This window comes from Sciurus carolinensis, chromosome 15 (assembly GCF_902686445.1).
Source record: "Sciurus carolinensis chromosome 15, mSciCar1.2, whole genome shotgun sequence".
Taxonomy (NCBI): domain Eukaryota; kingdom Metazoa; phylum Chordata; class Mammalia; order Rodentia; family Sciuridae; genus Sciurus; species Sciurus carolinensis.
Genome location: NC_062227.1, coordinates 63,208,396 through 63,235,416, shown reverse-complemented (window position 1 = coordinate 63,235,416; position 27,021 = coordinate 63,208,396). Strand labels below are relative to the sequence as shown.

Sequence of the window (27,021 nt, the reverse complement as noted above, 5' to 3'; positions counted from 1 at the left end):
AGGAAAAAAAGAATTTTGGAAGGCTCCTTCATACACTTAATTATAGAATCTTTAGTTCTAAGGAACGACTTTATTTTTGGGGGGACTTTGTATTTGCTACATTTCTGAGTATGGAAAATTTTTAGAATGTCATGCAGTTAGTAGTTTGGGGATTTGGCATAAGTCTTGCATTACACATCTGCGTTCTAGTACTTAAGTCACATGTTATTGAACTGTAACACTTCACTGGCCCTTATTTTAAGTATAGTATTCACTATCTCTAATCTGAAAGTGCTTTTCTATGAAACTTTGCTGTTTTATGTGGTAACCACTAGCTACATTTGGTTTTTGAGTGCTCGAAATGTGGCAAATTTGATTTTACCTGTATCTTCTTCGTTTTTTATTGTGGATGCTAGAAAATTTAAAATTACATGCATAGTTCATGTCTTGATTTATATTTATTTTGGATAACACTGTTCTAATATGTTAGTAATGGTTTTTTTTTTCCCCTCTTCTAAGACTTAGAGAAGATATCCCTAGGCTATTTCTGTAGGTTTTTTCTTTAAACAATATAGTGGTGTCTCTTCATAGTATTTGGATATATAAAGCGACACATTTGCTATACTACTTTTTAATACTTATCATTGAAAAGTGTGAATTGTTTACTGGTTATTAATAGTTAATCTCTGTGTGGAATAAAATTGAGCTAGGGCAGAATTTTAAAAGGTAACTCGCACATTTGCACAGCAACAGAATTTGCCGTTTCTATAAAAGTAGAAATTGAGTGAGGGCAATACAAAAGACATTGCCTCCTTTTTACAGGTAGATTGGCAACATTTTTTGGATATGTACTTTTTTTTAGCAGCATTGGTTTGTGTTAACTTAGCAATACTCTTTGTGGCTACTCGTTCTGAGAAGTACATACTGTGTAATTATGAGATAACTGTCTGATATAAAGCACAATTTCTGTATTTAACCTAATTATTCTATTGAATGAAGTATTTTTACAGTAAGACTGTTAAAAAATAGGGCTGTTCTTTTTTGTGGGTGTAAGGGTAACATTGCTATGCCCCAATAGGAACTCTTTTAGAAATAGGCCTGTTTTTTAACTAACAATTAGGGATATGTTATTTTACATGTTTTTTAGTTACAGCTGTGATACTTAACTTTCATAAAGGTGTAGAGCGAATATTCAAAGTGGTTAGGATTTATTTAATTTATAACAATGTTTAATTTGTCAATTCTAGGGAACAGCTGCCACCAACAATATATCAGCAACACCTACATTTTTGTTTTTTCGAAACAAAGTGAGAATTGATCAATATCAAGGAGCAGATGCTGTGGGATTAGAAGAAAAAATCAAGCAACACTTAGAAAATGACCCTGGAAGCAATGAGGACACAGATATTCCAAAAGGCTATGTATGTAGACAGAAAAATGAAATAATATCATGATTTGGTTAAAATGAAATGAAATTGACTATGTTTTCATATTTTTTCTCTTTCTAATTCAGAATACTTTTATATAAGAACTTTGAAACTAAAGTTGACCATTGAGTGTGTCTATATATTTGTATTATAAAGGGTACATCATAAACTTTTTCCTAAATTTCTCCTGCTAAATTTCTTTTCCACTTATTTTTTATCTGTTCCCTGAACTACTTTAAATACCATTTCTAATACTTGTTTTATACTTTTTTTCACCACAGAAGTAAAGAAATATATTGGAAAGTATTCACTTTTTGATAATTATGTAAGATGTTTTGTGAATTTTAACATGTGACTATTACATTCTGAACTCCCTTTGCCACCCACTTCCTATAGTTTTCTCTTTTTTTTTTATGTATTCCCTCTTTTCTGGCATTTATTTTTCTTTTTAAAAAAAAGTTTAGTTTTTAATTTTGTTTTAGAATCAAATTTGATTGTAGTATCACATTTTTCTAAATTTTAAGAGTAAATCTTCTTTTGCACAGTAATTTAATGAATAGTGTTTGAAAACTACATAGTCTAAATAATTATAAGATAGTATTTTTATAGTTTGAGGGCTATTCAGAAAGGAAACAAAATTCAGAAGTATTTCAAGGTAGCAGTTTTGTTTATACAAATTTGTGAATTCTGCAAAGTAACATGTTTTCTTAATTATTGCCATAAATTTTCAGTATTTTTTCATAATGTTATTTTTTCATAATATGTATTGGTAGGTCAATGAATTTTTTAAAAATGTTACCTCAAGTTAAAACTAATATTAAAAATAGTGTATCAGATATATTAAATCTGTATGATAGAGCTAGATGTATAAGTTCTGTCAAAAGTCCTTTAGTTCATGCTGAATATGGAGAAAGTGTAGTCAGGTAAATAGGAGAGATTCTTTGTATGTGTGTGTTTAAGGGATATCAAACAGAGTCTATAATGTGTGATACTGACATTAATGATTTTAAGTTAGGGAAGTACAGTTAGTGTTTATTTAAAATAGAACTGTAATTTGAAGTTGTAACATCCAATTAGGAAGTATGAACATGTTGTTGAAGTCAGGGCTGATAATTACTGAGCTGGGCCCATTTCGCCTGTCATGTAGCATGCCAATCACTGAAATGACAAGTTTTGTAAAAGAGAAAGTTTATTCACAAGGCAGCCAAGTGTGGAGATGGAGAGCAAGTCTCAAATCTGCCAGTCTGAAAGAAAGGGTTTAGGAATATTTATGGGGATGTTACTCTGTAGTAAAGCACCTCCTGGGTTCAGTTCCCAGTACCACCCCAGACCAAAAAAAAAAAAAAAAAAAAAAAGAGAGAGAGAGAGAGAAGCAAGCAAACAAGCAGGGTGATGTAAGACTGGGGAAAAGTGATTATAAAAAGTAAAGTGATTGGTGGTCTGAACATGGATAATCAAACTTTATGGCACTCTGTAGTTATATGGTTGAAAAAAGGAGGAGTTAACATGATCTTGGGGCAGAGAAAGACGTCACCTATTGGACAGTTGCACTGGCCCAAGTGGGAGGTCAGTGGTTTAAATTGTTTTTAAGCTAAATAAAAGCTGCCTCCAAGTTCCTGAAAAAACTTAGGCAATTGTTTCTATTTGGATCCACATTTCGTAAGCTTTATCTCTAGCAGAGTTATTGGAGTCTGATGTTTTAATTTCATCATCAGCACTCCTCAGTTTTGATTTTAGTCTGTGTAGCTCCTGGTTCTTTATCTAAGATTCTTTTGGCCTGAGACTTTTTAAGTTCTTTATAGCTTGGCATCATCTCTGGGGCAGAATTTGTGGTATTACAGAGCCCATGGTCTGTGAAACATCTTACCTAACAGTTAGAAAGAAGCAAATTATTAGAAAAATGCTGAACAGGGAGGGAGAGAGCTGAGCTCCATTCTGATTCAGATGTTTTAAAGAGAAAGAGCATAGGGTCTTAGGGTCAGAAGTAAAAAGTACAAAGGATTGGTTAGTGTAAGTGAGATTAAGTCAACTGTCTTTGTTAGCTGGCAATTTTCAGAGTTAGAACAGAGATCTTAATTCTTTTGATGCTTTCATTTTGGGGGAATGTGTTTTAGGTACCTCTGCAAGAGATACATATTTACATTTGTAAACCCTTTTTAGTAGATACCTAACAAAAGGTTGTAGCCTGTTGAGCATGGTGTCAGTGGCACCTTTTGAAAAATTTTGGAAATCGCTTACTTGTAAACTGTTTGTATTTTTGTATTATTTTTTTCCTTTATTACTAAGAGTATTATTCTTAGCATGAAAAAAGTCTTAAGAACATGACAGTCCTGCTATTTAGCTATAGGGATACACATCAACCAAGTATGATATCAGTGTTTTGTCCTCAGGTAGGAACTAAGTGGGGGGGATGAAGTTTTAAGTAATATAAATTTAGTTTTTATGCAAATATTATGGATAAAATGTGCAAAGCTATTAAAATATATACATGTATCTTTTACTGTCGGGGATCACTCAGAACATTGGTTTGAACTATTTAGGTCCTATAAGTTTATTAGATATTTAAAGCTAGTAATATGTTCCCAGGAATGTTCTTACCACACAAATAGGAAATTAATGAGAATAAGAGTCACTGAATAAAAACCTGCATCTTAAGTAGATTTAAATATTGACAGGATTTTTATGTAAAATTGTGAGTTGGAATAGTTTTAATCATTATGTTCTTACACTTAGAAGATTCACAGTTATTGATTTTATATATTCTATTTTGAAACTTTTTAAAAGCATATTTATTTAAGTACTTATTACATGTGGTACTTAAATATTTATTATATGTGGTACTGGGGACATATTACTAGCTCTATGCTAATTGGTCTATTTAGATGTTCTGTTAAATAGTGGAGTGGCAAACTATGTCCAAAATAGTGGATTTTGGCAAACTATGTCTTTGTAGAAATGTGCCCATTTCATTTACTACAAGGACTATTTTTAAAGTTTACCAAGTATTATAGATTATCAGTTACTTGTTCAGCTTTCCATTACAAAGGACCTTCTTCATATTTTGAGTATGTATGCATATATATTTGAAAGACTATATACATGAAAATATGCATTTATACATATATATATATACTATGTAGTTTTGAAAAAATAAAAATATTTTTTAAATCAAATATCAAAATGGTTTTAATTCACTTGTATAAACTCCTATTCATTCATTGAATACCTAAATGCTTTACAAGTCAAAATATTATATTAAATATTTTCCTCAAGGTAATATATTATAGCCAATTCAAAAACATGTTAAGGGAAAAAGGAAGGCTGCAGAGCAAAGTTTTATTATAGTAAAATTATTCTTAACTTCATGAACATTTGTCTGGAAAGGGTAGTTCTGGCAAAATCTCTTAAATGCTATGTTTTCCATGTCTACCTACATGCCACTAGGATTAAAACCTTAAGCGTGAAGACAAACGATGCAATCATACTTTTAATACCTTAATGTTCCTAAAATTGGGGAATTCTTTAATGACTTTTATTTTGATTTACTGTGGGGCACACAAAATAAATACTGCATGTAAATACCTGAATTAGGGTTGGGGATGTGGCTCAGTGGTACAGTGCTAGTGCTATGCCTAGCATGCACGGGGCACTGGGTTGGATCCCTAGAACCAAAACAAGGGGAAATACCTGCATTAAAGTGTTTTCTTATGTAACACTATCTGGGACAAGGCAGCATTATATGAGCAGATATGACATAACTGCAAAATGATATTCTGAAAATATGCAATAAAAAAGAAATATCTAACTGTATGATCAACTTGCCAATCTGAGGACATAATGAGAAAACCAGATAAATCCAGATCAAGGGATAGTCTATAAGATAGTCTACTCTCAAACCGTCAAATACACATAAACCACATGTGGCAATTTAAAATTATTTAGGTAAAATTAAAAATTCATTTCTTCAGTTACATAAGTGAATGTTCAATGTACACATATGCCTAGTAGTTACTGTATGATTAGAATGATGTTGATTTAGAATTTTTTTATTTTTTGGTGGTGTCCCATAGAGAAAAAGGAAATAGTAAAATATATTTTCTGTAAAGGCCCATATAACTTCACAAATGAATGTTGCCAAATCTTTAGCCACAGACCAGTTTCAGTGTTGAATATTTTCAAAATTTTAAATAAAATGTTAGTAAACAAAATCTAACTTAATCTATTACTAGAACTAAAAAATACTATCATGAACACAATTGGGTTTATTTCAAGTATGCAACAAACTATAATTTGTCATATTAATAGATCTAAGAAGAAAAATCAGTTTCCAAATATGGAGGAAAGGTATTTGACACAATTCAGTAACCCATTTATTCCTGAAGTATTGAATCAAATCTTAATGGGTTAAAGGTGGAAGCATTACAGCTAGAGGCAGAAAGAAGATAAGCATGACCTGTCACCGTAACTCTTTGGTGTTGTGTTGGAAATATGAAAGTGTTGGTCAACATAATATCCGTGAGATGGGAATATGCTGACTGACACCACAAGTAACCAGGCACAGAATCTACAGTAGTAAGAGATCTGTGGGCTCAATGGCTATAGATTAAAAGAGATTTAAGAGACATATTAACCAAAGACCATGTTTATACTTTTTGGAATCCATATTCTGAGTTTAATACATCAACTCTAGAACATATTATGAACAGCTGAGGAAATTGGAACACTGATATTTAATACTAAAGTATGATTGGTTTAGTGATGATAATGATATTAAGGTGTATGTGTTTTTAAACAGTACTTATCTCTTAGAAAACCTCTCTTCAGAAACACTGAAATGTTCATGAATGAAATGAAAAGATTTCTAGGACTTGCTTCAAAATAATTGGGAGGAGGTGTAGGTTGTGGGGGTGGGGTAGAGGTGAAACAAGAATTGCCATGTGTTGATGATTTTCATAGCCGAACATGATAAATAAATGAAGTTCACTATATTATTCTATTTGTATACATTGAAAATTTTCTATAATAAAAATATGTAAATCCCTATTGGTTACTTATACTAAATTTAACTTTGTTATGGGTATAGGTTTAAAGAATCCAGAGCCATTAGAATAGGGAGATAGACTATCTTCGAATCTTACAGGTATTTTAATTTGCATATACATATACTATAAAGCAGTTATTTAAAAAGTATAAGTCAATTTTTTATAATTTTAGTGTTAAAGACATAGTTTCTGAGATCTTATTGAGTTGAAAACAGATTTGGCTTTAATAATTAGTGGTAGATCTCAATCAGAAATTCAAATGAAAAGACCATTATAAACTTTTAAACAAATGTTTTCTTTAAAATTGCTTAGTCTATAGAGAATCAGAGATTTAAAATTTAATCTTTCTATATCAAACACAAACGCTTTATCTAAGGTCTTGATTTAATGTTTTTCAGATGGATTTAATGCCATTTATTAACAAGGCTGGTTGTGAATGTCTTAATGAAAGTGATGAGCATGGTTTTGACAACTGTTTACGAAAAGACATGACCTTCTTGGAATCTGACTGTGATGAACAGGTAATTGAATGCTTGACAAGTTATAGGGATCATCACTATGCCTACTCTCATTTCTTTATCATGTGCCCATCTCATGGCTTATCTCTCTCTCTCCCAGATGATCACTTCTTCCTTTCCTTTTGATAGCTTTTAGTTTCTTTGACTCTGATCCTTTGACCATTCAGACCCACCTTTTTTCTTCTATGCAAGCTGCCAGGCATATTAAGAAAAATTACAGAACTCTTGGATTGCTCCCACTGTTGAGTTGGGACATCACCACTCTTTGGTCCTTTTGTTTATCCTTCATCTGTCTTCTGTACATCCCACCTAGATGAGTTTATGTCTGAGGAATAGAGAATAATTAGATGAACACTCCCTATGAGGCTAGCTCCTTAATCCCACATATAAACCTGTACTGTTTTTTTTCTTTGCGTCCCTGCAGTATCCTTGTCCCTGAAGAGGTAGGATGTAACAGCCTTCATCAGGCCATTTTTAACTTTATTTGGATATTATTTTCTTTAATTTACTTTCTATTCCATTGTCTCTGATTTGTCCTCATTGTAGTTTATCTTGTACATGCTCACAAAAGTTACTTTTTTGAAGTATAGATCTGCATGTTTCTCTTTGTTTCAAGTGTTATGAGATCATTCACTGGCTTCAAGAAGATATGTTGCTGGCTTAATGTGTTTCTGACTTTTTGTTCTAATATCCTGCTCTTCATTTGTAGCTCAGTTCTCTAAACATGTCATGCTTTCTATTTTTTGACACATTATGGGTAAAACAAAAAGTGGTGGTATAACCAAAGGAAATAGCCTAGTTATTTTCTTAGACCACAATATGATTCTGAAATTATAAATCTAAACCTTATATTTCTTCTAACCAGGGATGCCTTATACAGCTTTGAGAGTACCATTCATATTTTGTTCCTTGTGAATGGTAGAGTGTCATAATATATATTAGTAGGACTATCTACAGCCTCTCTGAAATCTTTCTGCCAGGGAAACATTTTTCTTCCAGGGTAGAAACTTAGGTAGTTATGTTAGACACAATTATGACTGGAAGGAAAGTTGAATGAATGACTCAGACATTCTTAGACTTAGGCATCCTAGCAGTGTTTTGTACCCTAGTACTCTTATGTGGCCTTCCAGATTTAGTTAAATAACTTTTAAGATGGAGGTTTGATGGCATACTGTTGAGCTATAGAAGTCCTGTTTCTGAGGATTGGACCCAGGGTCTCATGCATGCCAAGCTCATGCCCTAGGCCTCGAGCCCTATTCTTTTGAGTTTTGGGTAGGAGTCCATATAAGGGCTAGTTTCTCTGCATGGTCCATGCACTGCCTCCAAATTATTATCTTAGAAAAGCTGTATACTACATACTAATATATATAGTTCAAGTTTTATTTTAATTTTGGGGTGAATTTTGTTTGATTTGTTGGAAAGCAGATTGCCTGCCAGTTTTTAGTTCACAAGACCATAGGTTTTAATGCATAATTTAGAAAATTTACTTCATTAATTTTTTTACCATCCCCTTACATAAATAATTTATGGTGGTATTTCTCAAATGTCATTCTAATCAAGTTTTTTTCAACTTACTGATTTTCCATATTGCATAGGTTTTGTTAGATGAACTTCGTGTTTTCTGTTTCTGTTATTTTTATTCTGCTTAGGTATTTTGTGTATTCAAGGTGTTCAAGAGCCCTTTTATAATGAAACTGTTTTCCCCACAGCTGCTTATTACTGTCGCATTCAATCAACCTGTTAAACTTTATTCCATGAAATTTCAAGGGCCTGATAATGGTGAGTAAAGGACAGTTTTTCTTCAAACTAACCTGCTTTCCTACACTTGTTAGCACATATTTAAAACTTTTTATTACATTGAGATATATATTCCTTGTCTTGAGAAAGAGTGGAATTGTTTTTGGAAGAATATAAATGAATGGGCAAATAATGTGGAATTATAGGGTCTTGAATTAAGAAATAAATAGAACTTTTATTTCTAAACTTTTTTATTTTTAAAATTTGTTTCCCATTAGTTTACAGACTACTAAACCCTTCTTTCCAACTTTATACTCTTAGTGACTGTTTTTTAGAGTCAAAACTAGGTGAGATTGATATCAAGCACCTCCTAAAACTCAGACTTCAGATCTTTCTATTTGTACCCTGTTAGTAGTGTCTGTCAACATGGTTGCACAGACTTGGTGTTTCACTTTTGTAAAACAAAGCATTTTCCTTGCCCCCCTTTCCTTTTTTCTGTTACTGATGATTTTTTTTTTTTTAGTGGGGGAGGGGGAACCTAGGGGAATGGGGACCTAAGGTTTATTGATTTGTTCAGTTGATTGAGATAAATAGCTAAGGCCTCCCATTTATCAGATGGTATTTACTTATCTTGTGTGATTTTTAAATGTTAATAATTTGTCATTTATAAAATTATCCTTTTATAAATATTTATATGAGCAAATATTGTAGAAAATATTGTAGAAATCTCTTTTTATTCCTTAGTTAGCCACAAATATGGATCTTAAAAGTTAAACCCTGAAGTGAAAGAGATTAAGACATTCTGTACTTGTGATCTTACCATGAGCACATTCCTAATCCAGTGCCTAAGGTGGAATTTGACAGTTTTTATGATTCATTCCATTTTGACTAAATGCTGTCACTGATAATACTTCCCTCCTAAAGGACAAAATATACCAGTTGTTGGTAACTGTGAGACTACCTCAAAAACTATTTCTTTTACGAAGGTTTTTTAACCTGCTTGTACTGTCAGAATCCATTGCCACCTTCCTTATACCGCCTCACTAGTGGTGTTACATTTATCATAGTATGTCTTTTGTAGTTAAGGACTGTATGTGTACAGGTATATGTACATTCATGTGTGAAGTTTAATCTTGTATCCCTAATATTTACTGTGGTAGTGCTAGCTAGGCCAAGAAGGTACCAGTAAATAGGTATTGCGGAAGGAAGGAATTGTCAAAATACTCAGACTTCTATAACTCGTAATGGTGGAATTCTGATAAAGGTACACGTGGGTATGTGCATAGGTGCCTGTGCCCTGTGTGTGTGTGTCTGTCTCTGTATGTATATTGTGATTGTACTGATAGAAAGTATAGTATGCTCACAATTTTTAGCATTTCACTTTATTCTACCATTTTATAGGTCAGGGTCCTAAATACGTAAAAATTTTTATCAACCTACCCCGATCTATGGATTTTGAAGAGGCAGAAAGAAGTGAACCAACTCAAGCTCTGGAGCTGACAGAGGATGATATCAAAGAAGATGGCATTGTTCCTCTTCGTTATGTTAAGTTTCAGAATGTTAACAGTGTAACTGTAAGTAGTATTTCATTAGGATATATTTAACAGGTTTGTGGTAACAATGCTACCTACCCTCAGTATCCTAGATGATTCTAAATGATCCTTTAAAGTAGTGTTTGGCAATTTGAAATGAATAAAAATGGGTTAATTAAAGATTCTTTTTAATTTGACTGTGTACCCTAAAGATAAAGGACAGATTGAGTTTTAAATATTTGTGGGTTTGTCAGTTTAATTATCTGTGCATATATACATCAACTTCTGTTAAAAAGTTTATTCTACAACATTTATACTTCAATTAAGAGATATTTGTACTTTAGCTTTCCTACCTGGTGATGAATTGTGATACATTTCTGGAACCCTACTTTTCTAGAATACAGAGTTTTAGTAGTGCAGTGGTCATGGTACCAGTAAAAATAACTTTCCTTGGGGTGGGGAGCAGTACTGGGAATTGAACAGAGTGCTTTACTGAGCCGCATCCTTTTTGTTTTTAATTTTGAGACACAGTCTTGCTAAGTTGCCAGGCTAGCCTCAAGCTTGTGATCCTCCTGACTCAGCCTCTCAGGTTGCTGGGATTACAGGTGTGCACCATTGTACCTAGCTAAAAATAACTATTTGAAAGCATAATCTTACATTTTATAAAATGGCCTAAGGTATATCTGAATATTATAGTGCCTGAGATGATTTTAAGTGATAAATGTTGATTTTAAAAAACATGTGTGCCACTTATAAAAAGTTCAGCTGCTTTTTATCAGTTTTAATTGCTTTTGAGAATTTAGTATTACCACATTACCTTCCACCAGCCCCTCCCCATCCTTTGGGAGATAGGAGAGTTAGAAAAGAAAGCAGAAGGATATTTAGAAAAATAAAGGAGAAACCAGCACAAAGTCATTGAGAACTAGGCATACCAGACTCATAAAATATCTTCGTTTTAATGGAATAATTTTATTTTTGTACATTGGAAGACTGTTGTAGCATTTTGCTTTTCTGTATCTTCTACCTTAAGGGAAAACATATTCCTTTCCTCTGTGAGATGCAATAATAAGGTATCAGCTTGGAAATACAGTCTAGATCCTCAGTAGACACCAAAGCTGTTAGCATCTTGATTTTGGATTTCCCTGCCTCCATAACTGTGAGCATTAAGCATATACTCCTTATAAATTACCCAGTCTAAGGTATTTTGTTATAGCAGCAAGAAAGGACTAGACAATCCCTCTCCTCATCCTTTTTTAAAATTTCATTGGTTCATATGCTGACACTTAAACCAAACTCTGCAAAGAGTAGTCTACACTAACCTGGTGTGGTGATACATGCCTATAATTCTGACAACTCTGAAGGCTGAGGCAAAAGGATGGCAAGTTTGAGGTCTTCAACAACTTAGAAAGCCTCTGTCTCAAAATTAAAAATATTTAGAACTTAGTGATATGTACATCAGTGGTAAAGCACCCTTGGGTTCACTCCCTAGTACTTTTTTTTTAAAGAAGAATGCTATAATATGAGTTGTCTTTTTTCTTAAGCAGGTTTTTAATAAAGTTTTACAGTTTGCATAGTTGTAATGTGAAGACATAATCGTGCAGAGGTTTTAAGTATTTGAAATATTCTATCCAAATGAAATTGAAGAAAATGGTTATATTAATCTTCAAGTATTGGTTATCAATACTTTCCTGATTTTTCTCATATATGTAACATATCTCCAATTAATAAAACTTTTTTGTTTTACTTACTAGTGGGGAGGAAGGTATTTGTTTATTGGAAAACAAAAAAACAAAAAACCTTAGACTCAGAGATTCCGAAGTAATCTGTCATTGGGAGTCATTGATGATAGTTATCTTGTAATAGGCTGAAGACTTTTTATGTACTGTGATAAAAAGTTTAGTGACTTAAATGAAGAAACAAAAGGCATGCCTAACCACTTTTTTGTTGATAAAACTGGAATTAAAATAATATTTTTGATAGGAGTCTAATCAGAGAAAGCAGATGAATTTTAAAAACAAGAAATAGTTGTGCTATATTCAGAAACCAAATTCATTATGTATAAATAAACTGTGAACTGGTAATAGTCTTTGATGATAAACTCATTTTGTTATGAATCTATGGTTGCCTATAAAAACAACAATAAGATCCAGGCAATGAGTACTGTCATGGAATGAAAGAAATATGTCATCCAGATCAAGAAAGGCAATATTTTTAAGTAGACAGTATCTAGAGTATATTGTTTTAAAAATAGAGCAAGTAGGGCTGGGGATGTAGTCCAGTGACAGAGCGTTTACCTAGAATCTGTAAGAGCCCTGAGTTTGATCTTCAGCACTGCAAAAACAAAACCCTACACTGAGCAGTTTTAGAAAATACAAAACGTGAACCCTAAAAACATGGAGGACAGAGTATAGTTTTAGGAACTGATTTTCAATACTATTTTTTCTTTTAATATTCTAGGAAATAGAATGGATGCATGAATATCACAAAGAATATAACTGCAGAATTTTTCTCAGTGACAAACTATGATTTTAATAAAATAATCAACAGCAGTCTATCTTATTATAATCATGAATCTCATACTCTTTCAACATATTCTGTAAAGAATTTAATTATGACTCCTCCTTACCATCACACTAAATTACCATGAAATTGTGTATATGGGTGTCTTGCCATGACATCCCTGGAGAAGGTGAGAATAGCAGGGCAAATTATGGAATTAACAGACCTTTAGGACTGTTAGTCTAAATGTTATGTAATTTAGATTAATCCTTAAAAAGAATGGAGGGTACTTTATTAGTAATCTAAGGAAATCTATTAAACTTAAAGCATGTTCATTTAAAAATAGGCTACAATTATAAATGTGATAATTTTTTGTTAATTTTTGGCAGATATTTGTTCAGTCTAATCAGGGTGAAGAAGAAACAACAAGAATTTCATATTTTACTTTTATTGGTACTCCAGTCCAGGCAACAAATATGAATGACTTCAAACGAGTAAGTTTGTTTAAATGATAATTGGAATAATGTAGTTTTAAAGGAATAATTTCATATATATCAGTAGTCATACTTTTTTTGACTATAAAAATCCAAAATCATGTCCTGGAGTTTTGTAAGGTTAAAGTAGGACACTTTAATCACATTTTGAGATATCCATCTAAAAGGAGTGTAGCAGCACGGGAGATAATGTATCACAGTGTTTCTTGTAGCTGTATCTGGCAGCCACACTAGGACATGAGAGAGTTTCCCTAGGGCTATGTTCTGGAGAAGGAGATGTGTTGGGAAATTGGAGCTGTATTCTTTTGGGGGGTATCTACTTATCTGATTTTAATTCAGTTTCAGAAGTAATTGAATTGTGTAACAGTACATGGTCTTATAATAAAATTTTTGTTTTTACAAAACTGAAAACCTCTTCAGTAGATACCTTAACTGATCATTTTTCAACTTCTCTCTTCCTTTCTCATAACTTACTAACTTTTGGGGAGCTATAGGGATAATTATGTACATAGACCTGTCATGTGTGGATATTTAATATATATATGTATAATGCTAGATCAGAAGAAGCAGAGATTAAACATCTACATTTTTACTATACGAGAAATATTTTCCTGGGGAAATGTGTGAGCAACAAAGACATTTGGGCTTCTTGCTTTGCTGCTTTGCCCATTTGAATTAAACGCCATTGGACTTGGCTTTAACAGTGCCTTGCACAGTTTTTCATTAGCTTTGTTCTTTTCCACCATCTATTACTGTAAGCAGTCTTTTCTCCTACCATTATTTTAGTTCTAGTTTCCTGTTTTTTGCCTCAGTTTATGTTGGTTTCCATGTTTTTCCCCCTACAGGTAGTTACCATTCTGTTTTCTTACCACCTTCCATTCGGTTACAGTTTTTCTGATTTGCATTCATCATTGTTCATCTAAGCATTTATCTCTGCCTTTTTTGTTTTTTACATACTCCCTCATATCACTTCCAGCCTAGTCTTTTCTCCTTTTTGACTGCCAAACTTCCCTTTTTGGGGCTGTCATTAACACAGGAATTGGAATTTTTTTTTGCTTGAGAGTATTCATGTTTATAGCAGTCATTTGTCCAATTTAACCTTTTTGACATTGTTTAAATGTCAAAAGTTCTCAAACTCTTTGGTTTTAGGTTCCCTTTAAACTGTCAAATATGATTGAGGACCAAGAACTTTTGTTTATGTAGGCCGTATTTTTCTCAGAAGTTAAGACTGGGAACTTAAAAAATATTTATTTCTAACTAATAAACCCATATATTAATTAAATAATATATTTTAATTCAAATGAATAATTTTTTCCAAAGGGAAACCAAATTTAATAAGAAGAGGAGCATTTTATAATTTATGTGATTTTCTTCACTGTCTAACCTAATAGAATTCTCTTGTTCTAATGTCTTTTGTAATATCACATATAATGTAACCTCTGGAAACCTCTTCTATACCCTTATGAGAGGAGAATTAAAAAGGCAAATAACTATTTATCCTTATTCTGAAAGTAGTTTTGACCTCACAGACTTTCTGAAAGGATATCCGGAAGCCCAGGCTGGGCCACATTTTGATAACTGGTAGGAGAATTAATTTGAATACTATAATGTATCTCCTTCATGGATGTTCTGAGCTTCTTAACCCCCTTCCTTTTTAAGTCTGATGAATGGTTAAATGATTTTTTCTTATTAATATTACATTGCATTTCCTCGTAATAGTTTCTGGATGAGATTTGTTCTGCATGTAGTCATTCATTGCCTTGTAGGATTATTCCTCAAAAGTAAGCTAGTGTTTCATTGTTTTTATATTATATGAAGCCATGGCTTCAATGAAGTAAAAGAATCAGACAGTTTAAAGTTTAATTGAATTTGACCTATTTTGTCCTTGAATGGAGATGATTATTAAAAATTATAAATGAGTTTGTTTTTCAATGAAGGAAATAATATATAGGTTAGTACTTTTGTCCCTGTAGTACTGTGCTAGTTCAGTCAAGGTCCCTGTCTACAGAGAGATTATCTTCTTGTAGAATAATTCACAGACATATAGAAAGTTAATCAAAATTTTATTCAAGGGTCTCTTCCTCCATAAAGTATTCTCCTACGTTCTTAGTCCTGTGACGTATCCTTCTTCCAAACCATCACTGAGAAAGTATGAAAATACTTTGTGAAGAAAGAGCAATTTGAACTAAAATTTGGAAGTAGAATTTGGGTAAAGAAAAAGATAATAATGGGCACCTTAGAGTGGAAAAGTGGAGAATTGGATGTGAAAGTGGGAAGGTGCAGGAGTCATTCAAGGACAAGTCAAGTATGACACTTCTTTCCCTTTACTTGTTCAGTCAGTCTGAAATTAAAAGGGATTATGCATTGTAATTAAAATTTAAAATTTCAAAATAGATTTGGCATGCATTTTATAGGCACAGGGAAGAAAGTTTTGATATCCTCTTTGTAGTGAAAAGCTATATAAAATGGTTTAATGAATGATAAAGAAGTGTTTAGCATTTTCAGTTTACATTTTTATGTGTGTGAGTTATTTGTAGATAATTTTAGTTTTCAGAGAAATGTCACTGATGTTCCCCTTATGTCACTAAGATGACAGAAGCTAAGGTAATGCTGATGAATCTTGGGTGTGGATAGAAATCTTAGACTACCTTGCATGCAATCACAATTTTGTGAGGTTATTCTTTTAAGATTTGCTAGACTAGACTACACCTTCTACTTGTCTGTTTTAGGCTTTTACAGGCATCATACACAAAATATGATATATACTTTGGCTATTTGTTGTAAATGTATCCTTGTGTTGCAGCATGAAAAGCTTTCCATCTTAATTGGAAGTGGATGTTTTCTTTGCTAAAATATGCTCTTTACACAGATTGCTTTATTTTAATATTAAAATATAAGTGTATAAAAATGAGAAAATTGTGAGGCTTCTGCTTCAGAATTGAGGCGCATGTAAAAAGCTGAGCAGATTTTTATCACTGTAATAAAAATAGAATTTTCTAAACTGGCCATTCACCATATCAGCTATTTTTGTAACATTTCTATCTGTTTATTTTTCAGCTTTTTTAATCCAACTCAAATGAACTAAAACCAGAAGATTTTTTTTAAATGAAGTAATATAAAGATTGACCTTGTCTCACTCTACTCCCCTCCTTGCTTCTCTGCTCATCTAGCACCTACCCGCTCTCACCCTTCCCATGTTCTCTCCATTGTTGCTGCAAGATTTCTACAGCTTCTGTCATCTGGATCAGCCTTCTTATTACCTAGATTTCCTCAACCATCTCTTCCTTCAGATCTCATCCTAGCCATGTTTCTCAGTTGGCCTTTTATTTTGTTCTGGGCTTGCAACTAGGTGCTTTAATTTAATTACCATACTCAGTTGCTCACCAGACTTTTGTTTTGTTTTTGTTTTCTACTGTTTCAGTTTTAATTTTGTTCTTCATTTCAAGACGTAATATTGAAATAAAACTTAAGTTGTTATAAATGTTTTCAGATTAAATTAGTTGGATAATAATGTTTTAATCTATTCTAAACTTTATAAGTTTTATTTTTTAGGAGCCACTTAAAATATAAGTTCTTTTATAGTAGAGCTTTAGTTGAGAATAATGGGTTTTCTTTTCTCATTGGAACATTAGCCCCAAAGTCTTTTTGATGATTGATTGTGATGATGATTCTCTGCTTATGCCTACCTAAGTGAGCTCAAGGACTCGTGGACTGAATGATAGGTGTGGTTAAAATATTAACATAGAAGATCAATGGACTGTTTACTGAATAAATGTCTTTGACACCTAATTTTTATGTACCTAAACTTTTGTTTGTCTGAGGTGTGATATAAAGACTTTAGCAAGAATAAAAGAGCTTTGTATTTGGGGTAAAAATCCATACTGGAATGTTGAATTTTTTCTTTTTTACAGAGAATACATATTGGCAAGTTGAGAGTTATCAACCTGTGAAACAGTATGCAGATTTGTGTCTTCTACTGTATCACATCAGCTGAATTTTTAATTTTTAATATTAGTGGTTTTTGTTTTCTTTTGCTTAATCTAATAGCTTTGTGTTTTGCATTTCCCAAGTAATATAATGATCAATAATGCTTTCAGTGTTTTATCAGCTTAAATTCATTTATGATACAGATAGTGCCACCTCCCCTTCCTTCTAGTGTTAGTTAATGTCTCTTTAATCTTGGCTTTCTTACTCTTACCCACATTCATTTATGACACTATCTTTTTATCATCTTTCTGGCTTGTTGAGCTTTTCTAACATTTTTTTTCTTTTAATTAGAGAAAAATTACTTCAAAATAATTAGACTGATTGTCTTTAGACTGACTACATTAACAGCATTATGTGATTGGGAATTCAGTGGAAAGAATTTTTAAATCTTTCATGAATGACATCGACCCAGCTGTTTTGTTTTAGACCAGACATGTATTGACCTTTATGAGTTTTGCTTTGTACATACAGTACCATTTGGAAAAGAATCCATTTAAAATATGAAAGTGTATAAGTGTATGTAAGATCATTTTCTATACAAAGATACATGTAATATCTGGCAAGTAGGTTTCTTTAGAGGCATTTCTTCTATGAGAATATATTAACTAATGATAAACTACATTCAAGGAAAATTACTATTATTAGAATCCTCCCACAGAGAATTTGTTTCCTAGAATGGTTGGTAGACAAGTTTTTCTTCACATTTTTATGATGCATTTATAGCGACCAGGACATTTTTTAAAACCCACAATAGAGGATTTTTCTAATCACTGACAGACATAAAGTTTAATTCTTTACATTTTATTACAGTAATTTGTAGCAGCCAAGGTGTGTGTTTGATTTTTGAAACTGGGAAAAAGTAGTCATTTTTAATCATGTTGTCATTGCATGTTTCATATTGAAGGAAAAGACATGAATTTAGCTACTCTTTTAATTCTAGATTATTTTGTAATGGACATTTGATTTCTGATTGTCTAAAAATACTATGCCAAATATGTTTTACCCATATCATCATCTTTTTTTATTAACTTATCTAAATGTCAACCTTGTGTGGGTAAATTACATTACTTTTTCTTAAAACAGAGTGGGAAACCAAAAATAGCCTGCATGTGTTTCATTTTTAATTCCTTGTGGCCTGGGGAAGGGGTGACACAGTTTGCTTCCACAGTGAAAGTATACTGCATGCCCAGAAATTCAAGGATAAAAATTAATACCAGGTGTAAAAATGGTTACCACATTAGTATTTTTTGGGGGAAAAAAATGTGTAGATCAGTAAGTTATAAATATGAACTTTTTATTTTTGTTTTTTTAGGTAGTTGGCAAAAAAGGAGAAAGCCACTAAGGTACAAAAGATACTGGAAGACCTGTTGCAATCAGATTTGCAGCTCCTGGATAATTGCTTGATTCTCTCCAGAGACTGTCAGTGTTTCATTCATTGCCATTACCAATAAATCATTGCTTTTGTTCAGATGGTATCACTAGTCTTCTGTTGTAATCTTGATACATGCAATTGTAAATAAAAGTCATTACTTTTGCCAAGCTTAAATTTTGTCAGTCTACATAAGTATTTTCTCCTTCCTTTTATTTGAAAATTAGCCAGCTTCTGATTTTAGAGGAGACTTAAATGTCTGATAGCATATTGATTGAAAGCTAATTTCTGTCTTTAGACTCCTTTAGTCAAGGAGTACAGGTGTACACATGCACATAGAACAAGCAGTTTTGATAAAGAACTTGGAAGAGCTAACCATGTTCAAATGAGTATTGACTCCTGTTTCATTAAAAGTCATTTGGATATTTGGTGTCTGGGCTAGAAATTACTCAAATTACAAACTGCCAGAAATAAACAGGCTTAAGGAAATTTAATTACTCTTAACCTAAAACAGTTGACGGGTCTACAAATTCTTTCCCATGCCAAACTTTAATCTCTTCTAGATGAACTTTAAGTTTTGAGACTCATTTTCTTTATTAATAAAGGAATGTTAAATTCAGACATCTGGGAAAAATACAGTACAATTATTTTATGAAACAACAATAATTCTTTGTAAACCAGCATTTATTATCAAAACCACCAAAACATGCAGTAATAGGTAGACAGATAACATGATTTAAGGTTGAAAATGAATTGACCAAATGTTTATGTTTAAAAGATCTTTAGCAAAAGTTTGGTTCAACATAACATCTATTCTTTTTTTTTTTTTTTTTTTTTTTTAAATCCTAAAATTGTAATCTGGGAAATAGTGATAAATTTAATTTTTAAAATATTAAGTATTTTTAAAATTTAATGTTTTAAGAATACTAAAACATAAAGTGTGATTCAGTTAATGCATTTGAAAGCAATCTTGTCTAGAGGTATAATAGAGATGCTGTTTGCCCTTGGGAGATGTATTTATATATGATTATGAAAACTTATGTGGAAGTTTTAATGTTGAAGTGGTCACTTTCTGAAACCCAAGTGTTACTAGTTCAGTTCATTTGTACTTGAATACAGTGATGTCTGTAGTTTATGTATTTTGCAATTTTGTTGCCTTGGGTCAAGTGGAGGCAGAAAGGCAAAGAATAAAATTTATGTTACTCCTAATATAGACCATCTCAGATTAATCACACCTGAAATTAGAGATAAGATTAATACCAAGAATTTTGTTTTACATTTTTGTACACAACCTTTTTGGGTAATTGTTAAAGTGCCTCATCTTAAGTATCACTGACCTCATCCTATTTATACTTGACAGTTTGAAAACCCGTAAAAATGATTTCATATTCGTAAAGGATTGGACATCAGGTTTATATTGTTTATGTGACTTTTCTATAATTCATTTGGTTACAATATACAGACATTCCATAAAAATTCAAATTGTAAATAGTGAAAAGTTATAGGTAACTGTAATGTGTTTCACTTATGGGAAGTTTTACTATTACAAATAAACATGCATAACTGACCTTATTTAAAATATCAGGATGAAATGCTGTTTTCTCCTAAAATAGTATATTTATACATGTGTATAACATTTATATATAACACTGAATTTTCTAGATGAATAAGCATTTGAGACAAAGGTACCACTTATTTTAACCAAAGCTATATTAGTACTTTCTAGAAAACCAATACTGTTTATTGCTTGTTTTGTCAGACGCACCAAAAAGTATTTCATTTGTGTATCTTATTATATTTCACATGGGGGGCATATCTGATGAGAAAAAACAGTGAAATACCCTGTCTGTAACAGAAGCTAAAGTGAAGTATTACAGTACATAGTTAATCAGCAAATGGCTAAGGGTAAGGATAGCACAGGATACCATATTTTTGTGTTCATGATAGGTCTCTTATGATCCATTTTGGTCCTCTTTGTCATCAAGCCCCAAATTGTTCCCAGTCTCAACGCTGTGTTAGAGATAAGCACTTAGCAATCCATTAACAGTTGATAACGTGAGTTGAAAACTCTGCCATAAAAAAAAAAAAACTCTGCCATTGTTGTCCTAATGTCTGAGGACAGGGTTTGTGCAGTGTCTACAGGGATGGTTGTTAGTGTACATTTGGCCAGAGGCTTTTATGTATGACTGTCATAAATAAAGACAGGGTCTTCCCATGTTCCTTTTAATGTCTAAAATATTTAATACTGTAATAACAATAAAGTACCAGGGCCGATTAAGTTAGTTATATCCTCTCTGTAAAGTTCAAAAAATGACATTTTGGGTTTATGTAAATGGCTTATATTGATATTTATATAGATGAGTTCAATAGGTTAATTTTTATGAAGGTGTTTATCTTTTGGAATTGGTCATTTCTAATCTTAAATGATTTTTTGGAAAAGTAACTTGGAATAGGAAATTCATTCTGTGAACCACTGAAGAAACTTCCGAGGCATATTGTATTCATTTAGATTTAAAACTTCATTTTTAGAGGTATAATGTATTCTACAAAATTTTCTAAACACAAGTTATGTGTGCTTTATGTTATAAATGTAGCATGTTTGGTAGGTAGATAAGTTTTAAAATACTGGGCTATTCCCTGGTTATGCCATATTGTTTAAGGAGGAATCTTGATATCACTTTAAGCATGCTTTTATATATAAATTGGTTTAGTTTTAGATCAATAAGTTTTTTTATATACCCAGCACCACAGGGATATGTGGACATAGTGGAGATTTTATAGGCTACTAAGATCACTTTTAAACTTTATGGCCTGTGTAAAGACATTAATTTAAGAATGTGACTAAATCAGATAACTTTGTAAGATAAAGAGATAACCAGAATTTGGATATGCTAATGGAATTGTACACAACTTGGATAATATTAAAGTCTTACAATATACAACCTTAAAACTGCTAGATTATTTCTCCATCCTCTACACTTGCTGTACTTCTCTGTGGGAGGAAGAAATTCAGTTACTTAGGAGTTACTGCTTCAGGATTATTTGTGAAAACATAATTTCTTGGTTTATACTTGGACATGTGCTTGGAGAAACTGGCTTTTTGTGCTACTTAGGAGCAAATCTCTGTAGTATGAACTACCTCCACTAGTTAACTGTCTCATGAGCAAGTAACCTTTAAGAGCTTGAATTGCCTCTTGTGTAAAAATAGAAACACCTCTTAGACTTGTTTTGAAGATTAAATGCACCTTACTTTGTATCTGGACCTTGGAAAACTTATCTTCTGTACCCTGCTTTCTTGTCTCAGTGCCATTGTCTTTAGGCCATCATTTTTTGCTTAGCCTACAGCAGTAGGTTCTTAATTGTCTCCTGGCCTCTGATCTAGTCTTTCTCCTGTATCTCTCACATGACTCCTGGTTATCTTTCCTTTTGCATGGTTTTCAGAATGATTCCTCTGCCAGCCTCTTGCTAACACTCATTTACCCTGCCCACTGCATCCCACTTGGAGTTACTGGAATGTACCCTGATATCTTATGCCTTCCTCTGACCCAGTGTCCATCTGACAAATTACTTCTTATCTACAAGGTTCAGTCCAAACAGAACAGACACAGCAAACACTCATGACTGTGCACACCTCTTCTGTCATAGTATTGTCCAGTGATAGCATCTTGGTTTTTATCAAACTACTTTTAACCATTTGTTAGTCTTATTTGCCCTATTAGACTGAGCAGTAATACAAGAATTTTGTCCCTAGTACCAAACCAGTTTCTTTGTTCTATTATTGTTACTGTTGAACAAATTTTCAGATTCTAAGAGGAGATTGCTTGAGATGCTTGCAGTTAAGCAAGGTAAGGAAGATAATTTAGCCTAAGAAAGGGAAATTGCATGGTATTCATAAACTTAGAAGTAGGTGTAAAAGATTCAGGGAGTTGATGAAAAAGATGAAGCTGGCAAAGCAAGTAGAAACCATGATATGAAGCTCCTCTGACCATGTGAAAGATCTGACTTTATCCTTAATTTATGGGAGGGGACGGGATAGTTTCAAAGTTTCTCACTTTTACAGTTGGGTAGAGAAATAGTTCTTAGGGGAAGCAACAAAGTTTGGAGGGAAATGAACATGGTTTTGTATACAGTGTCTTGGGCAGTGTGTAATAGCACACATTTTTGACCTTCTGGTGGAGATGTCTAATAGGCACACAGGCAGGAATGGTTTTAGGCTAGACAAGGAACAGTGAGTTATTTGGAGATGACAGTGAGTTATTTGGGGGCTTCCAGAGAATTTGTAGGGGGAGAATGAACCCAAAGGAGCCAATGCTAGGGAATTCCATGAAATAGTAAGGTAAACAGGAATACAGAAGGAAGAATGAGGTGGTGATGAGGGGAAACGATGAGTGGAGAACATTGAAACCATCAGGGGTATCCACTTGTCAGTCCACTAAATTGTGGAAATAATAAGAACCACCAATTATATTAATAATCTTTGGGCTGAAGGAATTGTCAGCAGATAAAATTATTCTGAAACCCAGCAAAGCACTTTGGACATTTTAATAGTCTACAAATTGAACAGTTTTACAGGACAATTAGCAAGGTTTGGAGATTGCTGGCAACATTCCATAAGAAAATGTAAAACACTGCTTTGAAGGTTTAATTTTAAGACATATCAGATTTTGTTTTCCTCCTGTTTTGTTTATGATCATAAATTTTGTTCTGTCATTCTAGAACATTTTTTCGTGACTGCTTTGTTTCTCTTAAATACTACTTTCACAAAGAAGCTGCTTCTGTCAGAGTCTAAATACACCAGTTTCTTTAGTAATAAACTTTCTAATTTTATAGGGCAGTATCAAATGCTTAAGTTGTTAAATCTGCTCTTTAGAGTTTTTGAGTAAGGACAAACTTCATTACATCCTGTCTCCCAGCGACCAAAAATAATAGACACACTACCACTGTTTCATTTCTCTGACCACTGAATTCTCTCAAAGGGGTCAACACATTGGTAGCATTAAGGATGCGGCTGCATGGGTTTGACCTTGAAGGCAGGTAACATTTGTTTAAAAATGAATAGCTAACTCAAAATGCACGGTGTCAGGGCACCTGGGAACAAAAACAGGCCGGATGGAACCACTGGGGTAGACTTGTGCAGAAGTGAGTAGGTGTCCCTTGAAATGTCTCGGATCTAGCAATGGCAAGGGGTAGACGTTAGGCTGTTCACATTTTTATTTTTAACCTGATTTTTTTTTTGGAATTTGAAATTTATTTATTTTTCTTCTTACTGCTGGATATTGAACCCAGGACCTCACATAAGCTAGGCAAGCATTCTACCAGTAATCTATATCCCAAAGGGAAAAAAAAAATCTTTTTTCTTTTTCCTTCTTCTTTTGAGACTGGGTAGCCTTAAACTTGTGATCCTCCTGCATCACCCTCCCAGGCAGCTGGAATTATAGGCACCCAGCAACATTTTTTAACATATTTTATATAATGTTTTTTGCTTCCTCTTAATCAAAATATGAAATCCATTGAATTTGGAAAATGCTAACAATCCTTTTTCCAATGTATTCACTTTTCAGAGTGCCCTAAGGTAATTGTTACCAGGGTTCCTTTTAATACATGCCTGTCATTTCAGGCATTAGTTATTTTTATGAACAATTTTGTCATAAAAAGACAGGTGATTAATTTGATAGGCTAGACCCCTTTAGATGGTTTACAAAAATTCTGTATAGCAGTTCTTACCTAAAAGAACGTCTCAGATATATAGATAAAACCAGAACATCAATGACCTTAAAATGGTACAAGCCCAAAGTGTGTGGTCTTGTTAAACAGTGCATGTGTGCACATGTATAAGGTTTAAATACAACTCTTTATATGATTAAAAAAACAATTGAGAAACAGCAAAGTTCCTCAGCCTGATAGAGGGAATTTACAAAACCCACAGCTAACATCATACTCAATTGTGAAAGACTGGGTATGTCTCCCCAAGAGCTGGAAGAAGACAAAGAAGATGTCTGCTTTCACCACTTCAATATTGCACTGCAAGTTTCAGTCAGGTTAATAAGGCAAGAAAAGGAAATAAAATAATGTAGATTGGAAGTGAAGGAGTGAAACTACATTCACAGAAGATGTGATCTCAAATGCAGAAAAATCCTAAAGGAATCCACTATTAGAACCAAAAAAAAAGTTCAACAAGGTTGCAGTGTAAAAAGATCAATATCCCAAAACCAATGTATTTCTATACACTTAACACTGGAGAGGAAATTAAGTTCCACTCATAATAACATCAAGAGAGTAAAACAGGAATATATTTAACAAAAGAAGCAACACATTCTGAAAATCAAAACAGTTAAAAGAAATTAAGGAATATCAAAATAAATGAAAAAATCCCATATTCATGAATCAGAAAACTTAAACATTGTCAACATGGCAACATACTCTAACTAATCTACAAATTTAATGCAAGCCACATCAGAAGACCAGCTGAATTCTTAGTAGAAATTGACAAACTGATTTAAAAATGCATATGAAATTGTGAAGAATCCAAAATATCCAAAACAATCCTGGAAAAGAAGAACAAAGGAAGACAATTCACACTTCATGATTTCAAAACTTGGTGTACAATAACAGTAATCGAGACAGTGCGATACATAAACTATAAAACTCTTATAAGAACACATAGAGATTAGCCACATCCTTGGATTTGGCAAAGGATTATAAAGGTAAAACATCAAAAGCACAGGCAAAGAAAAAAAGAACAGGTAAATTGGAATTTCATAAAATTTAAAAACTTCTGGACTATGATGGACACCATCAAGAAAGTAAAAGAAGGGCTGGGGACATAGCTCAGCTGGTAGAGTGATTGCCTCGCAAGCACAAGGCCCTGAGTTCTATCCCCAGTACTGCGAAAAAAAAAAAAAAAAAAAGAAAGAGTAAAAGAGATGAGGAAAAATATTTGCAAGCACAGTAGTTCCTCAGTATCTGCAGGGGACTGGTTCAAGTACCTCTGTTGATACTAAAATCCATGCTCTAGTCCCTTAACATGGTATGACTTTTACTTTAAGTTTCTCAGGGTATGTTTTATGATTGACAGGGGGCAACGATGTCCTTGGATTTGGTGAAGGATTCTTAGATAAAATACCAATGTTGATATATGATAGAATATTATGCATCTTGGTAAATGTTCCATGTGAACTTGAATAGACTGTACTCTGCTGCTATTGGATGAAGTAATTTATAGATGTCAATCATATCAACTGATTGATGGTGCTGTAGAATTCAACAATGTCCTCACTGATTTTGTGGCTGCTGGATATGTTTATTTCTGATACCAGGGTGTTAGTCTCTGACTATAATTGTGGATTCATCTATTTCTCCTTGTGATTAGGTCGGGTTTTGTCTCATGTATTTTGCTACTCTGTTATTAGATGCAAGTACATTAAGGTGTGTCATATTTTCTTGGGGAACTGACCCCTTTTTCATACTGTAATGACCCTTTATCTCTGATAGTTTTTCTTGCTCTGAAGTCATCTCTGTCTGAAATTAATACTGTTACTCTGCTTTCTTTGGATTAGTGTTAGTATACTCTATCTTTGCCTATCCCTTTAATTTTAATATACATGTGTCTTTAATTTCAAGTATCTGGTAGACAGCACATAGTTTGTCCTGATTTTTGATCCACTCTGACAATCTCTGCTTTTAATTGATGTATTTAGACCATTGATGCTTAAAGTGAGTATTGAAGTTGAATTAATATTTACCATAGCTGTTACTATATTTTATTTGTTACCCTTAATCTTTGTTCCTTTTTTGTCTTCTACACTTTTTCTTTCTTTGGTTTTAATTGAGATTTTTTTGTATCATTCCAATTTCTCTTTTCTTAACATATCAAGTATACTTTCTTTCTACTCTTTTTTTTTAGTTGGGGGAGGGGAGATGAGCCATATCCCTAGCTCTTTTTGTTTTTTATTTTGAGACAGTATTTCACCAAGTTGCTTAGGTCCTTACTAAATTGCTGAGGCTGGCTTTGAACTTGTGATTCTCCTGTCTCAGCCTCTGGGTCACTGGAATTCAGGCATGCCCTACCACTCCCTGCTCTATTTACACTTTTTAGTGTTTGCACTAGATTTAGCAAGTCTACTTTAAAATACCACTCTATTTCTTCACAGATAGTACAACTACTTTGTAATAACAAAATAATCCTAATTCCTTCTTCCTGCCCTTATGTCATTGTTCATTCATTTAACTTACATATAAGCATATACAAATCAGCTTGTGTATGTAAAATCCCATGTATCTGATATTATTTTGAATAAAATGTTACCAGATCAATTAGTAATAAGAAAAATGAAAGTTTTTATTTTGCTTTCACAAATTCCTTCCTTTGTGCTCTTTTTATTTTCATGACTGAAATTTATTAGTTTTGTGGAACCTAGGGTCTGGCATATGCTAGGCA

General features: G+C 32.9%; 1 protein-coding gene across 4 annotated transcripts in view; it reads left to right on the top strand.

The window, feature by feature from the left end:
- Nucleotides 1–20,708, top strand: part of Txnl1 (thioredoxin like 1) — a 32,861-nt gene extending 12,153 nt beyond the window's left edge. The window contains exons 3-9 of one of the 4 annotated variants that reach the window (XM_047526419.1): nucleotides 1,227–1,400; nucleotides 6,847–6,969; nucleotides 8,676–8,745; nucleotides 10,105–10,277; nucleotides 13,124–13,228; nucleotides 17,140–17,182; nucleotides 18,528–20,708. In XM_047526419.1, the coding sequence (XP_047382375.1) occupies nucleotides 1,227–1,400; nucleotides 6,847–6,969; nucleotides 8,676–8,745; nucleotides 10,105–10,277; nucleotides 13,124–13,228; nucleotides 17,140–17,178 (684 nt within the window). In that variant the 3' untranslated portion in view covers nucleotides 17,179–17,182; nucleotides 18,528–20,708. The other 3 variants (XM_047526421.1, XM_047526423.1, XM_047526422.1) reach the window with 3 other exon arrangements.
- Nucleotides 20,709–27,021: the final 6,313 nt, after the last annotated feature.